This window comes from Thalassophryne amazonica, chromosome 13 (assembly GCF_902500255.1).
Source record: "Thalassophryne amazonica chromosome 13, fThaAma1.1, whole genome shotgun sequence".
NCBI lineage: Eukaryota > Metazoa > Chordata > Actinopteri > Batrachoidiformes > Batrachoididae > Thalassophryne > Thalassophryne amazonica.
This window is the reverse complement of record NC_047115.1, coordinates 75,504,336-75,528,757: the sequence shown is the minus strand read 5'-3', so window position 1 is coordinate 75,528,757 and position 24,422 is coordinate 75,504,336. Positions and strand designations below refer to the sequence as shown.

Sequence of the window (24,422 nt, the reverse complement as noted above, 5' to 3'; positions counted from 1 at the left end):
GAGATGAACTCAAAGATCTAAAACTTTTTCCACATACATAATACACCATTTCCCTCAATATTGTTCACAAACCAGTCGAAATCTGTGATAGTGAGCACTTCTTCTTTGCTGAGATAATCCATCCCACCTCACAGGTGTGGCATACCAAATGGTGATTAGACACCATGATTAGTGCACAGGTGTACCTTAGACTGCCCACAATAAAAGGCCACTCTGAAAGGTGCAGTTTGTTTTATTGGGGGGGGGATACCAGTCAGTATCTGGTGTGACCACCATTTGCCTCATGCAGTGCAACACATCTCCTTCGCATCATCCGTGAAGAGAACCTCTCCAACGTGCCAAATGCCAGCGAATGTGAGCATTTGCCCACTCAAGTCGGTTACGACGACGAACTGGAGTCAGGTCGAGACCCCGATGAGGACGACGAGCATGCAGATGAGCTTCCCTGAGACGGTTTCTGACAGTTTGTGCAGAAATTCTTTGGTTATGCAAACCGATTGTTTCAGCAGCTGTCCGAGTGGCTGGTCTCAGACGATCTTGGAGGTGAACATGTTGGATGTGGAGGTCCTGGGCTGGTGTGGTTACACGTGGTCTGCGGTTGTGAGGCTGGTTGGATGTACTGCCAAATTCTCTGCAACGACTTTGGAGACGGCTTATGGTTGAGACATGAACATTCAATACACGAGCAACAGCTCTGGTTGACATTCCTGCTGTCAGCATGCCAACTGCACGCTCCCTCAAATCTTGCGACATCTGTGGCATTGTGCTGTGTGATAAAACTGCACCTTTCAGAGTGGCCTTTTATTGTGGGCAGTCTAAGGCACACCTGTGCACTAATCATGGTGTCTAATCAGCATCTTGGTATGGCACACCTGTGAGGTGGGATGGATTATCTCAGCAAAGGAGAAGTGCTCACTATCACAGATTTAGACTGGTTTGTGAACAATATTTGAGAGAAATGGTGATATTGTGTATGTGGAAAACGTTTTAGATCTTTGAGTTCATCTCATACAAAATGGAAGCAAAACCAAAAGTGTTGCATTTATATTTTGTTGAGCAGTCAAACTTTGTTGCTTGTAACTGGATTTGAAGGATTCCTCTTCAAATATTTTGTTATCTGCTGCACTATTAACAGTACTTCAGATAAATAGAAGTATTGCACAATATGACCCCTTTAAAACATAACCTGACCTTGATATTGTGTTGACATCACAAATGTTGTGTTAAAATTTTAATGTTTGCTGAGCAAAAACAGAATCATCACATCAAAGCACATCAAATTAGACATGAACCACGATGGTCAATCAGGTGATGAGTCACTTCTGAGTCAGCGTGCTCCTTCAGTAGACCCCTCCAATTTCATTTTGTGGGCACACCAGTTTAACTCAGCCAGAAATGGTGGTGTGTTCAATTTAGTGAAGGCACCACAGAAAAAAACGAACTGCATCCTAACATTTAAAATACTGCAGATACACAGTAAACCATGTTTGTCTTGGTTTTCAGAATCAGTAATGTAAGTGTGTTTCTCATAGCATGGATTGTGCAAAAAGGAAGTCAAGCTAGATGAATTAATGCACTTATACATTAAATCCATGATATACGACACAGAGTCAGGTCCATAAGTAACTGGACAGTGACCTGAGCTTTTTTTTTTTTAATCTCTGATCACCCTGACAAATGAAGATGAAATGTAACAAGATGTGCTTGATCACATTAACCATTTAGAAATTATGATTTTATGCATGCATATTCCCTCACTAGTCTCCTTGCACAGTTACTCACTGAGACCCGCCTACTCAAGACAGATTTGAAGTCCAAGACGCATTCAGTGGACTTGGAAGTGTTCTTGTGTTTGCTGTTTATTGGCTGTAAATGAGGTGATTTGTATAAGCAATAATCCCTATATTTACCTCATCCAATTACTTATGTGCTCTGAAAATGGAGAGACTTTATAAAAATAGTTATATTTGCTAATTATGCAGCAGATAAGAGAATATTTACAGAGGAATCCTACAAATAGTGATACAAGCACCAAAGTTGGCACAAATGCCCCTTAAACATTACTCTTTTGAAGAAACTGAGTATTCACTTGAATTTTCAATAGGTGGCCACATAGGGGTCAATTTAAGAATTACACAGGAGTCAAAATTATAAGATGCTCCAATCATATTAAAAAATATACCACATTATTTGCCTGATCATAAAGGTTCCAAAAAGGTATAGTTTGGACTATCTGTGACTGAATGTTTTGGAGTTGTGGGGTAAAAAGAGCAAGAATGGTGACAAAAGCCAGTGTCAGTGTGTACAGGGGTCAAAAGTTAAAGTTACTCCAAATTTGGTAAAAGGTGATGCAAATTATTAGTTGAGTTAGCAGGGTTTTAAAAAGAAATAGTTTAGACCATGTGTCATGCTTAGGTATCATATTACGTGGTAACATATGTCATGTCATAGAATCCAATGGACGTTGACCTTGTTTACCTTTACTTTGGAGACCAACCATTCAACAGAGTCAAAACAATCCATTTAGCTCACGTTACAGTTTGCTTCACTTTTTTAATAAAATTGGATCAACTAACTTTTGACCCCTGTGTAATTCTTCAATTGATCCCGACCTGACCACCGAATGAAAATTCAAGTGGCCAATTGTTTTTTTCAAAAGAGGAATGTCTAAGGAGTACTTGTATCACCATTTGAAGGATTGTTTCAGTTATCTGCTGCACTATAAATGGTTTTTTGAACCCCTTGAATGAAAGCTGTGGGTCTCCACTACGAGAACATCTTGATTGTTTCATTTCAGCATCACTGTGGTAATGTGCAGAGGCGCAGAAAAAGAAAAGAAATGAAAAGAAACGGAAAAAGTCACTGTCCAAATACTTGTGGACCTGGCCGTATTGCAAGAACAACACTGACTCAGAATAAAGAAAAGAAATATGCCAGTATTTTTTCTAATTTTCAGACTTGACTGACTTCAAATTGAATGGACCTCCAACAAATCATGATTGAAAGCATAAAATGGAGAACAATGTGTCTAAATTAACATTTTTCCACGTAATCACAGCACAGATGGAAAGCACACAGGTTGCATTACACAAAGACCCCTTTCATCAGCTCTGGAGAGAAAGAGATGATTGACATGGCAAGCAGAACCCCAGAGAAAATGCCACACTTTACCTCTTCTGCGACCAAAACTCCGAGCTACATGTCAGCACGGCGGGGGGCAAGAGAGAGACACAAGGAGACAGAAAGGGTCGGGGCAGGGAAAGATACAAAGACATAGATATGTAGAAATAAACCAAACCAGGAATATCTCTAAAGCAACGCTTGATAAACTGCTGGTAGCCATGCCGAAGCTTGGGCAATGGATGGAGGATGATTAGAACATCCTTGGAGTAAACCTGCTGCACCTGCCTGGACAACTGGTGCACGTGAATTTTGCTGCTTGGACGTGGGTGGGAGGCTGACAGGTGAGGGTTAGCAGGGGAAATTACCCAGGTAGTTAGCGGCATAATGTGCCGCTACGAGCTGGAGGTTGTAATCGCCACCTAATGGGCACACAACAGCGCATGTTGGTGCTCTTCTCCTGTGAATATTCCCAAATGAGGCCATAAAGCAGAGTGCACGCGAGACTGAATGTTAGCGCAGGTTAGTTATTATCATGACCTTGGTGAAACATTAAGAGCTGCTCTTGATTCAGGTTCAGCAGACCAGGTGTGAGTGGAAACTTCCAACAGGATAAGGAGAAGGCACGGAGAGGCCGGCAGCCTCGGGGCAATGCAAAACAAGGAGAACGTGCAGGGGAGAACAGGGCACAGTGTCAGTGCACGAATCTGTGTTCAGATACTAAAGTGACTGCATAAATAAAAACAGGAGAAATGTGTAACATTGATGATAATAATAAGAATGGCACTCAAGAGCAACACCCCTGTGCTGTACTTTGGATACAATTTAAGCTAAATGATTTTTTTTGTCTTGACATTGGATTCATTCTGATCCAAAACTGAACCACTTTATTCTTGATTAACACACAGGTCTTCCACCATGTCCATACAGGCTCCAAACTGTCTGAGTTAAACAGTTTTCACCTTGAATTTGATCTTTCAAAAACTTAAAAGTCACGTGACCAATAGAAAGGTGATATGCCACTTCACATTAATGTTTCATGGTAACCATAGGTGCATCTTTAACCAATTTCTTACAACTACCATTCTAAATATCCATACTGTATACGCTTTGGATCAAAATGTTGACCTTGGTTTTGAACAACCTTTTCTCAAAATCAAGTGACTTGGTCCATGGCTTAGCCTTGTTCAAGTTTGGCCCCAATTGGATTAAAACTCTTCTTCTTCAGATATAAGCCTAGTAACTGTGGAAACCAAGGGGAATCCCCCTGGCAGATCTATGTGCAAGCATTCTGGGGTGTGCCATGAATCATATGAATGCAGTGTGTGCACACAATTGAAATGAAATTGTCATTTCAGCACTAGAAATACATTCGCGAGTGCACAAATTAGCCATAATTGGATGCTTAAATTAACTAAGAAGGAGTTTCATAAAGAAGGCCATTTTTATAACACATAAAGTAGATATCAATACCTTCAAAATGGAATCAGTTTGAAGAATTCTATTTACTGCGCAAATGAGCTTTTCGTCTAATAGAATTTGACCACAAAATGTTTTTTTCAGATTTCAGAGGTTTCTCCCACAATAACTGTGTACCACAGATATGCCAAATTTACATATTTCATCTACTTCCACACTGAAACCAAGCACACTAACCACTATTGCTGAGCAACATACTAAATCCAGAAACTATTCAACCAAACGCCAACCCTATGTGAATGTGGGAAAAAAATGAGGAAAAAAAAAAGTCTCACAAACATTATTTCCACATACTTTTTTACAACAAGCTCTGGTTAAATGATGCTTTGCCACAAATGCAAACACCAAAAGAGGCAAAATGTGTCTTAAAACAGTGAAAAGTGCCAGGAATTCTGAGAAGCGCCTTCTGTTCCTTAAAACTCAGCCACCCAGTGGATTCACTGCTTGAAAAACCAATATGAGATCGAGTCCCACTGTGTGACTCGCCCCTCTGACGTCTCTCTGAGAAGCAATTGCTTTTGAGCCTCCTCTCATCTTCTATGTTTTGTTTTTGTTTTTTGTTTTTCAAAAGCTGAGACTTTCTAAATCTGGGCAGACCATCTCTCTGCACATTTGCCTTCTTGCTGTGGAACCTGGGCAGAAACAAAGTTCAACACCAACTATGACGAAAAGAAGGAACATAGTCCTGGGAAATGAACAGATGCCTCATCGAGGGAGAATGCAGCTCAAGAGGGAGAAGAGGAAAGAGAAGAAAAAAGTAAGAGCAATAAGGTGTGGTGTCTGGGACAGAACAGTTTGACAGAATGTGGTCATTCCTCTGGTTCTTCTGAGCTTCAGACACGGTGAAGAAGAGGCCTTCAACGCTTCCGCCAAGAGCCTATCCAGCTAAATACCATAAAATCCACAATGTATTGTGCTCCCTATCTTCTTTTTTTTTTGCTACGCGTGCTGCACCATCTGGACAAAGCACATCTTTCAAAGGTTCACACAGCATGAAACAAAGTTAATGAGACAAAATGAAGGCAAACGCAAAACCGAAGCGTCCTTGTCTGCATGCTTTACTAGCTACAGTACACGGAGCCAGTTCTGACAGATGTGGATGATGTGGAACCTCATGACACAACAGTTTAACATCAATCTGAGATACATTCTTCAGGGAACAAATGATGAAAAGAACAAAATGAGAGGGAAGCACCAGTACAGCAACATGTTCACAGCTGAAAATACCTATGCCAAGAAAGCACTTTTCTTTAAGACGTTCACATCTTTTTCCCCCATTACTGCACCCCGTGGATTAACTAATGGGTTCACTATAGCCCCTGCAACTGACATATTGTTCTCTCGGCGAAAGTGCAGTAGTCAGTGTGACTGGTGGCCTGTCCTCCCACACCATAACGTGGAGTCGGCGAGTCGTGGTGGAAGACGACACCATCAAGAAACTACTCATTTGTCCACAAAGAATACATAAAAACAGCTTGATTCATTTTCACTGCTACAAAACTGATCAAAAAGCAGACAAAGATTCGGTTCATTAAAATTCCTTTAGAGTGAATTAAAAAGGAATTTTAATCCAATTACATTGTTTCCGCAAATCTGATTTGTTAATCGTGTGATATTTCAGACCATATAATATCGAGCATAAGGTCGCAAAACATTCGACCGTTTCACATTTAATGTATTACTCCACGCCTTGACAGATGTCAATAATGGTGCTGTTAGCTGAGAGTGAGAGAAAGTTGCGTATTGGCGACGAGGCCAAAATGGTTGAATTTAAACTACCATACGAAAGTACTGATGTGGAATCTGATACAGAAATACTGTTTCACATTTGATGTATTTTCACATTTGATAGATTACTCTGCGCCTTGACCGCAGATGTCAATAATGGCGCTGTTAGCTGAGAGCGAGAGAAAGTCATGTATCGACGAAGATGCCGAAATGGGTGAATTTAAACTACCATACGAAAATACTGATGTGGATTCTGATACAGAATTACTGTTTGACATTTGATGTATTTTCACATTTGATGGATTACTCCACGCCTTGACCATAGATGTCAATAATGGCACTGTTAGCTGAGAGCGAGAGAAAGTTGCGTACTAGCGACGCCGCCGAAATGGGTGAATTTAAACTACCATACGAAAGTACTGATGTGGATTTTGATACAGAATTAGTTTCACATTGGATGTATTTTCACATTTGATGGATTACTCAGCGCCTTGACCACAGATGTCAATAATGGTGCTGTTAGTTGAGAGAGAGAGAAAGTCGTGTATCGACGAGGATGCCGAAATGAGTGAATTTAAACAACCATACGAAAGTACTGATGTGGATTCTGATACAGAAGTACCATTTCACATTTGATGGATTTTCATATTTGATGGATTACTCTGCGACCTGACTGCTGTTGGAGCGACGCTGCCTCGACAGTAAGCCTCACCAACCGAATTACCTACAGAAAAATAAACCGTGCAAATGATGGAATTGGATGAGAATGGGAATAACCCCCTTGTGTCTGATTTGTGGATGTTCATGCTGGATTACAGTCGCAAATATCCGTAAAGATCAATTTGCGACCGTATAACCAGCATGAACATCTGCAAATCATCAGACACAACAGGGTTACTTCTGAAAAATACACTCAACAAAATATAAATGCAACACTTTTGCTTTTGCTCCCATTTTGTATGAGATGAACTCAAAGATCTAAAACTTTTTCCACATACACAATATCACCATTTCCCTCAAATATTGTTCACAAACCAGTCTAAATCTATGATAGTGAGCACTTCTCCTTTGCTGAGATAATCCATCCCACCTCACAGGTGTGCCATATCAAGATGCTGATTAGACACCATGATTAGTGCACAGGTGTGCCTTAGACTGCCCACAATAAAAGGCCACTCTGAAAGGTGCAGTTTTGTTTTATTGGGGGGGATACCAGTCAGTATCTGGTGTGACCACCATTTGCCTCATGCAGTGCAACACATCTCCTTCACATAGAGTTGATCAGGTTGTCAATTGTGGCCTGTGGAATGTTTGTCCACTCCTCTTCAATGGCTGTGCAAAGTTGCTGGATATTGGCAGGAACTGGTACACGCTGTCGTATACGCCGGCCCAGAGCATCCCAAACATGCTCAATGGGTGACATGTTCGGTGAGTATGCCGGCCATGCAAGAACTGGGCCATTTTCAGCTTCCAAGAATTGTGTACAGATCCTTGCAACATAGGGCCGTGCATTATCCTGCTGCAACATGAGGTGATGTTCTTGGATGTATGGCACAACAATGGGCCTCAGGATCTCGTCACGGTATCTCTGTGCATTCAAAATGCCATCAATAAAATGCACCTGTGTTCTTTGTCCATAACAGACGCCTGCCCATACCATAACCCCACCGCCACCATGGGCCACTTGATCCACAACATTGACATCAGAAAACCACCCACCCACACAACGCCACACACGCTGTCTGCCATCTGCCCTGGACAGTGTGAACCGGGATTCATCCGTGAAGAGAACTCCTCTCCAACATGCCAAACGCCAGCGAATGTGAGCATTTGCCCACTCAAGTCGGTTAAGACGACGAACTGGAGTCAGGTCGAGACCCCGATGAGGATGACGAGCATGCAGATGAGCTTCCCTGAGACGGTTTCTGACAGTTTGTGCAGAAATTCTTTGGTTATGCAAACCGATGTTTCAGCAGCTGTCCGAGTGGCTGGTCTCAGACGATCTTGGAGGTGAACATGCTGGATGTGGAGGTCCTGGGCTGGTGTGGTTACATGTGGTCTGCAGTTGTGAGGCTGGTTGGATGTACTGCCAAATTCTCTGAAACGCCTTTGGAGATGGCTTATGTTAGAGAAATGAACATTCAATACATGAGCAACAGCTCTGGTTGACATTCCTGCTGTCAGCATGCCAATTGCACGCTTCCTCAAATCTTGCGACATCTGTGGCATTGTGCTGTGTAATTAAACTGCACCTTTCAGAGTGGCCTTTTATTGTGGACAGTTTAAGGCACACCTGTGCACTAATCATGGTGTCTAATCAGCATCTTGATATGGCACACCTGTGAGGTGGGATGGATTATCTCAGCAAAGGAGAAGTGCTCACTATCACAGATTTAGACTGGTTTGTGAACAATATTTGAGGGAAATGGTGATATTGTGTATGTGGAAAAAGTTTTAGATCTTTGAGTTCATCTCACACAAAATGGCAACAAAACCAAAAGTGTTGCGTTTATATTTTTGTTGAGTGTAAGATGACTCCCCCACTTGAGGAACTGAAACAGTCAGGTATAAGACAACATCATAATCCACAAAACAATGGACGCACAGATGGAGCATGATGGCACATGGCCCAAAAGGTCATAGGGTGGGGAAACCTAATTTATGACTATGCACATACATTTTGGAATCAATCAGACAGAACTAGACCATCAGAAATGGTATACAGTACAGAGGAAACAGTAGTTGAAGTGACTCCTTGGTATCCTTACTGATAGATGATGGACCAAAAGTCTATATGGTTAGAAAAGAGTACATGATTGTGCATATCAATTTGTAATAAACTGGATAAAAGACACTAAATTTGATAAGTCATTACTTTGAACTTTTCACACTAGATACATGAACATTTCAGAAGTTGGACACTTCTATCCGATGTTGAAATGCAAATCAGTACATAGTTCAAACTCTTCATACAGACAGTATTTGTTTTTGTTTGTTTTGATTTTTGTTTTGTTTTTTTAGGTTTTGCTTCTATGGACAATGAAGTTTGTTTACAGTGTAATACTGCATGCATACAGTATAAGAGTAATCAGGAGATGACATATCCCCCTGGTCCCCACAAATCAGTAATACAAAGTGTCGGGGATCACCCAAGTACTAAATATGAATGAAATTGGTCAATTGGTTCTTGAGATATTGTGCTAACAAGCAAAAATGTACAGGCAGATGGACAGACATACGGATCCTCCCAGTTATTTCATGCCAGTGGGATAAAAACGGCACAGCAAAGTCAAACTAATATTTAGACAAAAAAATCTAAATATTAGCTTCCGGGCAGTTTTGTGACTGTATTTTAAGTACAGTGTCTCTGTATCTGACATTTCTGTCTGTAGAAAAACAAGACATAATTGATACAGTAATAAATATAATCTTTATATTTCGTGCATGCATGAATGAAGACATGATCTTTCCAGTGATCTATGTAATTCATGGTAGCCTTATCATATCTGAGCAGTATGCATTTGAAATGTTATTATAAATAATAAATAATTTGTATTTTTTTTCATATTTAATGCCTCAAATCAGAAAATTTATTTGAGAAAAATATTGAGTCACCAAAATATAGTACATGAGAAATAAATACCAAAATTTGAAACTTCTATTGTGTTTCAAAGTGCCATTACATAAGGCCTAAATTGCTCCAAAGTGTTTGTTTCTTCATTTTTGCTTTTAAGAGATTTCACCAGGGTATAAACTGGTAAATAGGCAACTGTGGATGTTTTAAGTAATTAAAGACATCTTGTACTTTAAAAAAATGAATCGTCAACAGTTCATACATTTACAGTAAATATTTAAAAAATATTTTATGAACTTTTTTTGTAAAATCAGCATGATGGCCCATTTTCAAAGCCCCAATATTTAAAGGCCAATGAAAACATGAGGCTAAAATTTTGTATGTTTTTCACTAAGAATAATACCACTATTTTGTGGATGTATGAAGCGAATCAGAGACATTAGTCTCTGATGTGGTTGATGGTCGGTGATGATTTCACATGGACTGACCCATCAGTGAAAATGAATAATAATGGGCACAAACGGACAGTGAGCAAGACTGGAAAAACTGAAGGACTGACTGCACAAATTGTAACTTTATGTCTTATGTTTGATATCTAATGTTTGAAGGTTTGGACCTCATGTTTGCCATTTCAACTAGACTGAAAGCTCCTGTCCTATGTATAAGCAAACAACATAGCAAGAGGCATAAGACTTGTACTAATTAAACTTAGCCCCACTAATTACATACACAGATAATACAACCCCAATTCCGATGAAGTTGGGACGTTGTATGAAATGTAAATAAAAACAGAATACAATGATTTGCAAATCCTCTTCAACCTATATTCAATTGAATACAAGACAATACAATACAAAGACAAAGACAAGATATTTAATGTTCAAACTGATAAACTATTGTTTTTGTGCAAATATTTGCTCATTTTGAAATGGATGTCTGCAACACACTGCAAAAAAGTTGGGACAGTGGTTTACCACTGTGTTACATCACCTTTCCTTCTAACAACACTCAATAACTGGGAACTGAGGACACTTGTGAGTGTCATGATTGGGTATAAAAGTAGCATCCCCAAAAGGCTCAGCCATTCACAAGCAAAGATGGGGCGAGGATCATCACTTTGTGAACAACTGCGTGAAAAAAATAATCCAACAGTTTAAGAACAGGAATTTAGGGATTCCATCATCTACAGTCCATAACATAATCAGAAGATTTAGAGAATCTGGAGAACTTTCTACACATAAGCAGCAAGGCTGAAAACCAACAATGAATGCCCGTGACCTTTCGATCCCTCAGGCGGCACTGCATTAAAAACCAACATCATTGTGTAAAGGATCTTACCGCATGGGCTCAGGAACACTTCAGAAAACCATTGTCAGTTAACACAGTTCGTCTCCTCATCTACAGGTGCAAGTTAAAACTCTACCATTCAAAGCGAAAGCCATCCATCAACAACATCCAGAAATGCTGCCGCCTTCTCTGAGCCCGAGCTCATTTGAAATGGTCAGACGCAAAGTGGAAAAGTGTGCTGTGGTCTGATGAGTCCACATTTCGAATTGTTTTTGGAAATCATAGATGTTGTATCCTCTGGATAAAAGAGGAAAAAGAACATCCAGATTGTTACCAGTGCTAGTATCTGAGCCAGTATCTGTGATGGTATGGGTGTGTGTTAGTGCCCATAGCATGGGCAACTTACACATCTGTGATGGCACCATCAATGCTGAAAGGTACATCCAGGTTTTGGAGCAATAAATGCTGCCATTCAAACAACATCTTTTTCAGGGACGTCCCTGCTTATTTCAACAAGACAATGCCAAGCCACATTCTGCATGTGTTACAACAGTATGGCTTCGTGGTAAAAGAGTGCGGGTACTAGACTGGCCTGCCTGCAGTCCAGACCTGTCGTCCATTGAAAATGTGTGGCGCATTATGAAGCGCAAAATATGACAACGGTGACCCCGGACTGTTGAACAACTGAAGTCGTACATCAAGCAAGAATGGGAAAGAATTCCACGGACAAAGCTTCAACAATGAGTGTCCTCAGTTCCCAAACGCTTATCGAGTGTTGTTAGAAGGAAAGGTGCTGTAACACAGTGGTAAACATACCACTGTCCCAGCTTGAACAAATTTGTACAAAAACAATGAAGTCTATCAGTTTGCACATTAAATATCTTGTCTTTGTGGTGTATTCAATTGAATATAGGTTGAAGATGATTTGCAAATGGCTGTATTGTGTTTTTATTTACATTTTACACAACATCCCAACTTCACTGGAATTGGGGTTATATCAAGGCACATTAAAGTTGTTATCAATTATGATTCAATTAGCTACGATTTGATTATGAAACAATTATCAATGCATCTTGATGCATCTTTTTCTATGCAGGATTTCTTTTCCCCACTATGTGACCACTTCATTTTAAAGCAAATCACTTGTAATGATCCAGAATTATTTAATTTTTTTTTTTATCCCCAATACATTCTTTAAGTGCTCAGCCATGTTTGCACCTGTGTGGCTCACACTGATTCTAAATTTTAAAATCTAGAAGAGCTGCTGCAACCCCAGCCCTTTTTCTGAAACCGCCTGTGTAAATGTGGGCTCACGTACCCAGCTACGCTTTGGACCATTACCACTCCAGTCAATTAAAAGGTAAAATGTTTATGTGCACCCTCATTGCAATGCATGGACACGTGCACACAGGTTAATGTACTCTGCACTCGTGTCAGAATAATTAAAACAAGAACACACGTTAAGATGACAGAAAAACTTTGTTGAACTGATTTGCCAACACTTTTAAAACTGCAGAAAACACAGCAGGTGACATTTGTATTCATGTTGTGTGTATTATGAAATGAATCCGACCCCCCCCCCCCCCCCGATTCCTCGGCGGCTGGAGTCCGTCTTGCCTTTCTCTCATTTTAGATGAAGCCGTTTTTGCCAACGCTTCCTCTGAAAGGGTTGGCAGAAACACGTTGACGGTGTGTGATACCTTTCGGTCAGCACCAATCAGAGGTGCCTGCATTAAATAGATGGCACCCACTCCCCACACCCTGGCATGATGTGAACTGACTTGATGTGCCAATGGACAACTGAAACCCAGTTCACGCAAAGATCTTTTTATGCGAGCCTTCGTCCCACCCAAAGCCGTGCTAGATGGGTGAACTTATCACCTATATCAATACCTGCCTGTGTATGACAAAAACAGAAAGGCCATCTGAGTGCCCTCTGAAGAAACACAGAGGGCACAAGCAAACTAAGGGCCCCTTCACACATAGTATGAATGTGGACGAATTGCGCACAAAGCAGGAAGCGTATGCAATACATGTAAAATCGGAGCTGCCTCTAACGCCTCGTACACATGTCGCTACAATTATTTGTGCACACCGGCGGCTGAAAGACAGAGTGTGTGCTGTGAGAGCCCATCAAACCCTCTCTCGGCAGGTGTCAGCCAGGTGCTTGCTGCCCTCACTGTCCTCACGTGGACATACATAAAAACATATATCACTGTTGCGACGGGTATGGGCGAGCGTGCTCTTGGCGCGCACATTGACAGGCTGCCCCAGATGACAATGGACCGTCAGATCATAACACGCAGCGGGCGATCTGAATGTCAGGTCACCCACGTGAGCTCTGTTCTACATGATGCGGTGTTTGTCCGTGGCGCGACATCCACAAGACGTGTCAGGCTGGACACACAGGCGGGGCCGGCTGGACACACTGGACCAATAGATGTGGACATGATAACAGCGCACTGCTCCATTCATGTCATGTCATGACTGTATGTCTGCGACCATGGATCATCTACAGGGGAACAGATGGTTCATACTTGATTCAATGAAATGCAGTGTTTTATTTATGGTGTGTGTTTTTTTGTTTGTTTGTTTTTTAAATATGTCCATCTCTTTGTTGATTTCAGGCATTTTCCTGCACCATTTACAGGCCAGTGATGGTAGCGCAGTAGTAAGGTTTTGGGCTGGCAATCAGTAAAGTGCAGGTTCGAATGCCGTGGGTGGCATGTATCCCCCCCCCCCCCCCCCCCCCACACACACACACACACAGCAGCACTGCAATGTGGTTCCACAGGTACCAGCTTGGTTTTATAATTTATTTTTTTCCACAGCAGCAGTGGTAAGGTGTCAGGCTGGAAATCAGTAAAGTGCAGGTTCGAATCCTGTGGGTGCATGTATTTTTTTGTTGTTGTTGTTTTTCCCCACAGCAGCGGCACAATGTGGTTACACAGGTACCAGCTTGGTTTTATAATTTATTTTTTTCCACAGCAGCAGTGGTAAGGTTTCAGGCTGGCATTCAGTAAAGTGCAGGTTCGAATCCTGTGGGTGGCATGTATTTTTTTGTTTTGTTTTGTTGCCCACAGCAGCGGCGTGATGTGGTTCCACAGATACCAGCTGGTTTTTATTTTTTATTTATTCCACAGCAGCTGTGTGATATGGTTACACATGCTCCAGTTGCTCACACTGTGTTTGTGCACGAGCGTGCATGAAACCTTCGCAGCAGGATCATACACACCTGCCCGTCAGCTCAATGTTTTTGTGGTTCCCTAATTCGAACTGTTTCGTGCTGTTTTGCCATAATGCAACCAAATTTTCACTATGTGTGAAGGGGCAATAAGCAATGCATAAAGACAATTTATGTCAGCCAACAAAATCGGTTTCAGTCCTCATCCAAACACAAAGCATAAAAAAACACATCAAAAAATGCCAAAGTGATGGCTGGGTCTGGAAGACCATCTGACACGCATGGGGCCAAGAAATGAAATCTTCCTGCGGCTTTCTATGTATGGCAGCTTTTCACCTGCAGCCTGGTCGGGTACTGAGGGGAGTCTAGTCTTACGAGACTTCGCATTCACAGATCAGATGCACTTATGCTGTGCTTAGACATCTGCGCTAAGACGTCTGTGTTAGGTTTATGGTGTCAAGGGCCAATGCTTGGCAATGAATCCAAGGCTTAGCAAAGGGTAGGCAGCTGTTCCCCATGCATACTGTGGTTTCATGGACAAAATATTTCTCCTTATTTTGTTTAAACCAGAGGACACTAGTGACATTAATAAAACTAATCAAAATGACTGATACAACTAAAATAATGTTGTTTCACTTAATGTTAAGTCTAGAATGGGCTCTATGATGAAGCATTACTTACTATTTAATGGCATGATGTGGTCTGCTCCAGGATGATGAAAGTTGAGGCCCATTCGTCCTGTTGGAAGAAGAGGAATGAGTTACAAGAGAAGGAACACTTGGGAACTAGTGATAAAAGCCTCCCTGTTAATAGACATTCTTGTTAATCTGCTGTTCTATTGTAGGAAATGAGGAACTGCCAGCCGTGACAAAATGAACAGGCAACAAATTTACCCAAAAGTGCTCGAAAAACACGTTGGAATTATGTGTTCCTTTGTTGTTACCCATCTCACACACAATCATACATAAACAAAGGCGACTGTAAAGCTAAATCCAACAGAGCATTCATTCTGCTGTGGTGACAACGTGTGCAAGACAAAATGGCTCTTCCGTTGGTGCTTTAATGGGAAGAATCGAGTTGTGGGGCATCAAAATAGAAGTCACTTCCTAGTATTTCTGTCCTTGTCATAGCCAACCAAAAACAACAAATACGCACTTCGACCGGGTCAGAAATATTAGTATCTCACCGTCAGTGTTTTTACAGTGGCAACCACAGAGGCACACCCTTTATCCTAAACCACTTAAAATTAGGCAAGTCTACCAAAACTCATCTAAACTAACTTTATACCCAACACACAACAACCGCACAGTCCACCACGACTCATCTGGAAAGGCCGGAGTAAAAAAGGTTAATCAGCATTTAGCATTGGTTTTAAGAAGCTTCTTGGAAAGGTTCACTGGCACAAAAGTTAAAACAGCTGATAATACAATAAATATCTCTAGTGATTACTGCACAGTACATTTTGCAGAGTAAAATGTGTGCAGTTTTGTGCAAGTGCGCAAAGAAAATTTTGAAATGTTCAAAATCTCCATCACGCATTAATTATGTGAACTTCAAGTAAACATTGCGCAAACAATTCAAAAACACTGCATGTGAGTGCGAGTGATTGCGTCAGCGTGCCACATCACAGCGCAGCTCATCTGAACCATTATAACGACATGTTAAATCTATCATAAATGTGCTTTTACAGCTGCTCACAAGAAGGAATGAATATGCAATTGTTTTACCAAAGCCATTACCAGTGGTGGACACAGCTAACCAAAAAAATCAGCTTCAATAACTGCTAATCCGCTAACTGAAAAGTTAGCTTTTATAACAAAAAACCAATAAAAAATTTAGCGGAACAGCTAACTTTCTATACTGACTGCAGTACACTGTCAGCTACTGACAAGCCAGTTTTGAGTTTAAGCACCGCCAATGCTTTTGAGTAGAATCAAAGACGAACAGAAACCCAACACAAACATTGCATTAGCATTCCTGTTTTCAACATTTTCATTGGCAGCATACAGATCCCCTGACGTCAGGCAGAAGTCATGAAAAGCAAAGCAGGTTTAACTTATGGTTTGATTTAAAAACCAAACTAATTCTGGACAGTTTATTTATATTAATGTTAACTGTCATTTTTACAAAGTGAAAATATCACATAACTTTTAGTTTTAAAGTAGTGTACTAATTCTGATTGTTTGAGCATTAAAACTCACAGATGCCCAGAGGCATTATGGGAAATTGAGCCTCCTAAGCACTGGTTGGTTGTAAAAAAAAAAAAAAAAACAACAACACACTAGTTAACGTGTGTGTTGGTTTTTACAAATAAATCTGTATTTGAAAATATGTAATTTTTTTCTTCATTTCTAAAAAAAAAAAAGGCATCTGCAAAACTGAAAATTCTTTTTAAGTCTTACTGATACAGCGCACCGAATGGCAACCGTATGATATTTAGACCCATAATGCATAGAACACCGCCATCAACTGGATGGCAGTGTAAGTGTAAATAGCATCCAACTGTCATACGGTTGCCATTTCTCCTTAAACTACAGTACAAGTACAACTTGATGGTTTCATTTCACTTCCAATGTGGTGTACAGAGGCTCAAATATATAAAAACTGTGTCACTGTCCAGTTACGTATGGCCCTGACTGTACCTGAACCTGATGTGCATTTTATATACGAGAAGCATGACCTCACAGTGACCCAGTGTCATACGGATCTGACCCAAGTGCAGTCCACAGTCAGGTCTCCATTACCATGCACTAAGTGGAACAGTGTCTCCATTTCAAATGTCATGCCCTGACACTGAGGAGTTTTTAAGTTTTCTTTTTTGTTTTTAATTTGGGTTGCTTTCCACATATCCTAGTGCATCTAACACTCAGGCCAGGATTTCACAGAGTTTCAGCAGCAGCAGGTTCAGGTACTTTGGTTAAAGCGTGGGTGGTCTGTTTGTTGGAGTCCTTGAGGGAGAGAATCATTATCAGCCTCAAACATGCTGTAGTGGAACCTGCACTTGGACTTGGTCCTGTGTGGTTGTGTGTAAAGACAACAGGATCGATAACGTACTACATTACACCTTCAGCACGAGAACACTAAACTGACTTTTAGCCTAGAATCAAAGCTGTGACTTTACTGGCAGGACAGCAAAAGCTGCAGTAAGCATATTTACATTTTGGGTGACAGAGGGAGACAGTTGCTTTTCTGAAGACTTAAAATAGCCCCGGGCAGGCTTCCCACAGGAGTTGAGTGGCAGAGCCTGAGGGGCCAGAGACACTGCTGCTGTTCTGGTGATATTTGCTCACCGGATCTCTGGGCTATTCCCAACTCCTCCATGATGACTGTGCAGCAGCATTACCACTAGGCACAGCTCCAACAACGCCTCCCTTTCAACTGGCTGCAAGTTGCAGACTGGACAGCGAGTGTGCCATGACCACTTTGGCAGTAATGTGAAAATGAGAAGAGCCTGGATTTACTGGACATGGCCAGCAACCAGAAGTTTGGTTTCTGATACCCCATCAAGAAGGCTGCAGAAAAATAACCAGATTCCAAATCTAGGACATTGAAAAACAAAACATAAAGGGCAATAAACAAAGCTGCAATTAGCATTTATTAAAAACTAAGAAAGTGGATTATGAAACATTCGCAGAAGTAGTACAAACCCCACCGTTCAGACTGGGTATGTTTTTAAGTCAGGGATCGGCTCATTTGTCAGGTCAGAAAAAAAAAGAAAAGAAAGAAATACTACTTGGTTTTTCATTTTTAAATTTAATTTATAAGGAAAAAATAAGGAACTTTTGCCCATGGTCCTAAATGAAAGCAAGGTGCCCAATTGTTTGTGTAATATTTCATATTAAATACTTAAATGTATCAGTGAATAAAAAATAGCCTTTGTCAAAATCATGAAAAGTAAAATTTACTGTAAGAAATGGAGCACAGTTGGTAGGGGAACAATAATAATCTAATTTATAACCCTTTTGGGATGAATACATTAGTCCAACCCTCTGATCTAAATTCATTTAAATCAGTGGTTCCACCAAGAAGGAGATCAGAAAAAAATTGGGAATACTCAATTTTTTAGACCTGTGGATGTTCAGCCAGCTCGGCTGCACCCTTGCTTTACAGCAGTGCTCAGCTCAGTGAGCTCTAGACTGTACAGTGAAGAGATGACGGACACTTTGTCTTCAACTCCTTTAGATTTGAGATATTCTTTCTGTGTTTGTATCCAGAAGAGTGCCGATCATCCAGGACCTCTCACTGTAGAGGACCACAAGGCTGTTTAACCGGCTGTGTTCACAACGTGCACGCACAGCTGAATACCCAACACTCAGTGAGATTTCACCACAACTGTACTGAAATTAATGCAGTTATCACAAGTCACTGTGACAGGAAATCATAAATACATAAACTTTGCAATTAATCCACAGTTCAAATGCGTGCTGAAACGTGGGGAGCACGTTGTATGGCTCAACCATAATCTGTTACACCACTAATCATTTGATCATTTGATTCATTATATATCAGACAGGGGTAAAAAAAAAAAAAAAAAAAAAAAAAAAAAAAAAAAAAAAAAAAAAAAATCAATACTTTGTCCTTGAGAAATGTCCTTAATCCTGTGCAGTTTCTGGAGTGCAGTTGAGCATCCTGCATGGAAGTAACACTGAAATCACTGTACAAGTGTGTGTGTGTGTGTGTGTGTGTGTGTGTGTGTGTGTGTGTGTGTGTGTGTGTGTGTGTGTGTGTGTGTGTGTGTGTGTGTGTGTGTGGTTGAATGTGTGGCATCATTGCAAAGTATTTTCAGTATCTATATTACAGTAGATGAGAAGATGTGATGGAATGCATACCGAGCCGCAATCTGATTTTCCTTGACAACACACCTGTACAAGACACACTGAGCACATTTAGTTCAGCAGATAAGTGTAAGACTCGTTCAGTTGATGAAACAAGCACCAAGTTTGGTATAAATACTTCTGAGAAGACCTTTTCTTCAAAAAAAAAAAAAGCCTAGATTTGATGTTTTGGTTAAAGAAAATCCTTCTCTACACCACTTCATCATGAAGGTTTCTGACAGTTTGTGCAGAAATTCTTTGGTTCTGCAAACCGATTGTTGCAGCAGTTGTCCGGGTGGCTGGTCTCAGATGATCTTGGAGGTGAACATGCTGGATGTGGAGGTCATGGGCTGGTGTAGTTACACAGGGTCTGTGGTTGTGAGGCCAGTTGGATGTAATGCCAAATTCTTTGAAACACCTTTGGAGATGGCTTATGGTAGAGAAATGAACATTCAATTCATGGACAACAGCTCTGGTAGACATTCCTGCAGTCAGCATGCCAATTGCACGCTCCCTCAAAACTTGTGACATCTGTGGCATTGTGCTGTGTGATAAAACTGAACATTTCAGAGTGGCCTTTTATTGTAGCCAGCCTAAGGCACACCTGTACAATAATTATGCTGTCTAATCAGCATCCTGATATGCTACACCTGTGAGGTGGGATGGATTATCTTGGCAAAGGAGAAGTGCTCGCTAACACAAATTTAGACAGATTTGTGAATAATATGAGAGAGAAATAATTATTTGGCATATATAGAAGATGTCTTAGATCTTTGAGGTCAGCTTGTGAAAAAATCGGGGCAAAAGCAAAAGTGTTGCATTTATATTTTTGTTCAGTGTATATCAGTGCAGCAGATAAGAGAATATTTAGAGCAGAATCCTGCAAATGGTGATAACAGCATCAAATTTGGCAGAAATAGTCCTCAGACAATCCTCTTTTGAAAAAACTGATTGGCCACTTGAATTTTCAGTTGGCGTTCAGGTAGAGGTCATTTGAAGAATTACACAGAAGTCAAAATTAAAAGATGCTCCAATCATATTGAAACCTATGCCACATTATTTGCCTGATCATAAAGATTCCAAAAAGGTATAGTTTGGATGGTCTGTAACTGAATTCTATGGAATATGGGATAAAAACAGCAAGAATGGTGACAAAGGTCACTGTGATTTTGTACAGGGGTCAAAAGTTAAAGTTGCTCCAATTTTGGTAAAAAGTGATGCAAATTACAAGTTGAGTTAACACCGTTTTAAAAAGGAATAGTTTGGCCATGTATCATCCTTACTTATCGCGTTACGGGGTAACATATGTCACATGTCATAGAATCCAATAGATGTAGACCTTGTTTGACCTTTACTTTGGAGACCAAGCATTGAACACCGTCAAAACTATTCCATTTATTAATCCTATTAACTCAACCAATAATTTGCATCACTTTTTACCAAAATTGGAGCAACTTTAACTTTTGACCCCTGTACAAAATGAAACTGAGCTTTGTCACCATTCTTGCTGTTTTTTTCCCATAACTCCATAGAATTCCGTCACGGATAGTCCAAACTATACCTTTTTGGAATCTTTATTATCAGGCAAATAATGTGGAATATGTTTCAATATGATTGAAGCATCTTTTAATTTTGACCTCTGTGTAATTCTTCAATTGACCCCTACCTGACCACCGATTGAAAAGTCAAGTGGCCAATCATTTTTTTCAAAAGAGACGTGTCTAAGGAGTATTTTTGCCAAATTTGATGCTTTTATCACATTTGCATGATTGTTTCAGTTATCTGCTGAACTAATATAAGTAATTTACAGTTTTCCCGTAGCCAGGAATTACAATGTTGTGATGACCTTCATCTCAGGCGTTATTGCGTTTTTACGCTGGGTGGGAAAAGTAAACTCATTCCTGATGAGGTCAACCACAAACATTATCCCTGCACCATCAACCCTGTAGAGTGTTACTGAATCATTGCCATTCTACATAAGGAGAATATCTCTCCTTCCTACGGTCTTTCCACCATCTTGTCTGTTTAAGACACTCTTAGGCTTCTTAAAAGTCCTCCCCCCTAACCTTAACAGTTTTGCACCTTAGGAGTTCTTTTAAGGCCTAAGCTGTTAGTGATGTCCTTGAACTGTTCTTTTGTAAAGGTTTATTGTACAGCATCAATCATTTAATAACTCAAAAAAGAAGAATTTGGTGTTTGAGTTTGAGAGTTTGAGTTTTGGATCTTCTGGAATCCAGACAGGGTCAAAATTATAGTCTATCCCAGTGGTCATTGGGTGAAAGGTCGAATACTACCCTACACCCCGGAGTCTACTGCAGAGCCAAGACATAAACAAACACATTCACACTCCCTCTCACATCTACAGTCAATTAAGAGTCACCAGTTCACCTAACCTGCATGTCTTTGGAAATCGGAGGAAGCCAGAGCACCTTGGGGGGAACACTGAGAAACACATTTCCCAACTCAGCGACTAAAGAAACGATCCCAGAAAGTCTAGTTGTGAGGTAACAGCACTAACCACTAAACCACCGTGTTGCCCCCTTGCAAACATTTCACAACCAATTTTTTAAAAATGGCTTAAACAGGCTCATGTTCACAATCTGAATTTGATGTGGTAACAAAAAAAGAAAAAAAATCAGCTAATTAACTGTAAGACTGGGACTGTAGTTTGAACAAAACAAGTTATGTGAAGGAGTCTCATTGGATTCTGTATATTTTTAGGGTGGACAAAATGTGATCGCTCCTGTCTGTGTTCATGAAAACAAAACAAAAAAATAAGGACAGGACAGACTTCAGTTGGGTGGAAATAATAATTACGGTACCTCCAACAGAAGATGTCTTGGACTTTATATTTATAGGCCCAAGGTCCTTGGTGGCCACCAGGACCTTGAGAGTAGCAACCAGACTTTACAAGTATCCTTCACCTGCAGTGCCGCTGGCTTGATTGATGTGCACTTTCTCTGAACTAAGAATAGCATGTGGCCAGCATGTGACAGAAAATTTACTACCAGTCAAAAAATGTGGACAATATTACCATTGCCGTGTTAAGGAGGGCAGAGGAAATATGGTGTATTCCACAGTTATGACAGTGATTTAACAACACAGGTTCCTGGGTACGGAACTCTGATACCTTTGGTGATGTGCATGAAGGACCTGGTGACCCTTTACACCCATTTTGTATGTTAAAAGATGTCAACATGGCCCAAAACAGGAAGGTTACTGCTCCACACTCGTATCTATTGGATCCCAAACTTTTAGAGCTGAATGTGCAGAAGTTTCTATGGAGTAACTTGTAGAAATTTTGTGGATAGGCTTACTGACTAACTCAATGACTGGCTGACTGATCCCATTTAATTCCATACTTGCCCTGCTACTCATAGAGAATGATTTGTCAATTTGTCAAAAAAAAAAAAAAAAAAACTGACAACATGTGAATGATTATAGTGAGTTGTTGTGTAAACAGCTGGTAAGTTCCCACAAGAACCTCATGTGAGGCCTACACAGGCCTTGAGGCCCATGGGACTCATACTTCTCCCAGTATACTCTAGGGTGAACCACATGAAAGTCTACAAGTCGCAAGAGTCTACGACAAGACACCAGTCCAGGATACTTCCTCAGACAAAGCTGGTTCCCATTTACAGCTAGGTAGATGATAAAGATCAGTGGCACAAGCGGTTAGTCCACTAGCTTACTAAACAGATGGCCACCAGTGGCCCATAATCCAAGTACTTGGAGATGAATCAGAAAGGAAATACAGCATAAACCTTGTGTCAAATGTACCTGTGGACTCATACCAAATCTGTTGGGGTGACCCCAAACGGTAAATGTAGGGAGCCAAAGGAAAGCTGGACTGGGGTGGTACAGATGAAGTGTGTTATCCAAGGACATAGACAAGACGCTTGGAATCAAATCCTGTTCTATATATGGGTGGTCCCACTCCTATTCCACAGAGTCATCTGCTCTACCTTAAAAATTTCACAATCATATAAAATCTTATAAAAAAAAAAAATCTATGCTCGAGCACATTTTGACAAAACAAATTGTGCAGAATGTGTGGCATCATCAACATTCACTTATTCTTAGCCAATAAACCCACTTACAGGAGCATTAACACAGTCACGATTTTCACTAAGTAATGCCTGGCTATTGTGTTGTATTTCATAATTATTTTAGTGTTTGTTTACGGTTCACATGTTATCTCCAAGTCTGTTGTTATGGAGGAGTGTTAAGATTTTAGGAATATGGTGGTTCCATATAAAAAAAGTCTTGCTGTCAGGGGTGTTTCTCTGCAATAGAAAACTACAGTGGGAACTGGTGAGTTTCATGAAGAAAGCTGCACGTTTATCCGATTTTGGAAAAGTGTGATCATGAAGAGTTGGAGAAAAAAGCTGGTCTGTTTGCGATCTCGATGGGAAAGCTGTGACGTGCACATGGGACTTCAAAAACCTACCAGTCATCTGTGTTAGCGATGTGTGTTTACCTGCTTTTTGACTATGGACGGACAAATGAAGGAACAAGCAACACAAATGTGATGATGGCGTTCTCAGATATTTACTGGCTGCTATGTAGAACTTGTAGAACTTGGAAGTATCAAAGGGGACAATGACAAAGCCGTGTGAAACCAGAGCAGCGCCAGACAGCAGAATGATAATCTACATAGCTGCTGTGTGCTAACACAGAAGAAGTAATTGGGCAGTGCAATCTCGTTTGAGGGCGGGTGCTAAAGAGGTAAAATATGACACATATAACATAATTTCTCTACTTCCGGGGACAGAAACACTGCACTTTCTCTGAGTTTTTGGGCAAATTACATGCAAACAAAGTGAAAAGTGGACATGTGTTGTGGTTTATTTATGACCTGGAGCTCAAACGTGTCAAGGCAGTTATGCAGGCGAGAGAACACTACTCTGGTTAGCTGTGTAGGCTAACACTTACCAACACGACCTCTCACATTTTCCTCGTCTTCCCTTGTCCACTGGGAACCAAAAAAACTGCACTTTTCATAGCTGCTTTGGTGATTGAAGCCAAAAATGTTCCCGTGTGAAATTATGCTGTGTATATATTGGTGTCCCCATAAGTAGTCAAATACCACAATATCACGCAGGGTTCAAACAAGACTGTGCTGCCCTAGTAAGATGTGATTGTGTTTCAGGGTATGTATTAATTTCTACTTTAAAAAATGTATTTACACATATGCAATGTTTTTGTTTTTTTGAACATATGTTTGTGCTAGCTT

At 40.6% G+C, this 24,422-nt stretch overlaps 1 protein-coding gene across 1 annotated transcript in view; it reads right to left on the bottom strand.

The window, feature by feature from the left end:
- cpeb3 (cytoplasmic polyadenylation element binding protein 3) overlaps window positions 1-24,422 on the bottom strand; it is a 212,958-nt gene that overhangs the window by 80,284 nt on the left and 108,252 nt on the right. Inside the window, 2 exon segments of the mRNA XM_034185354.1 lie at window positions 3,172-3,195; window positions 15,054-15,110. Coding sequence (XP_034041245.1) covers window positions 3,172-3,195; window positions 15,054-15,110 — 81 coding nt within the window.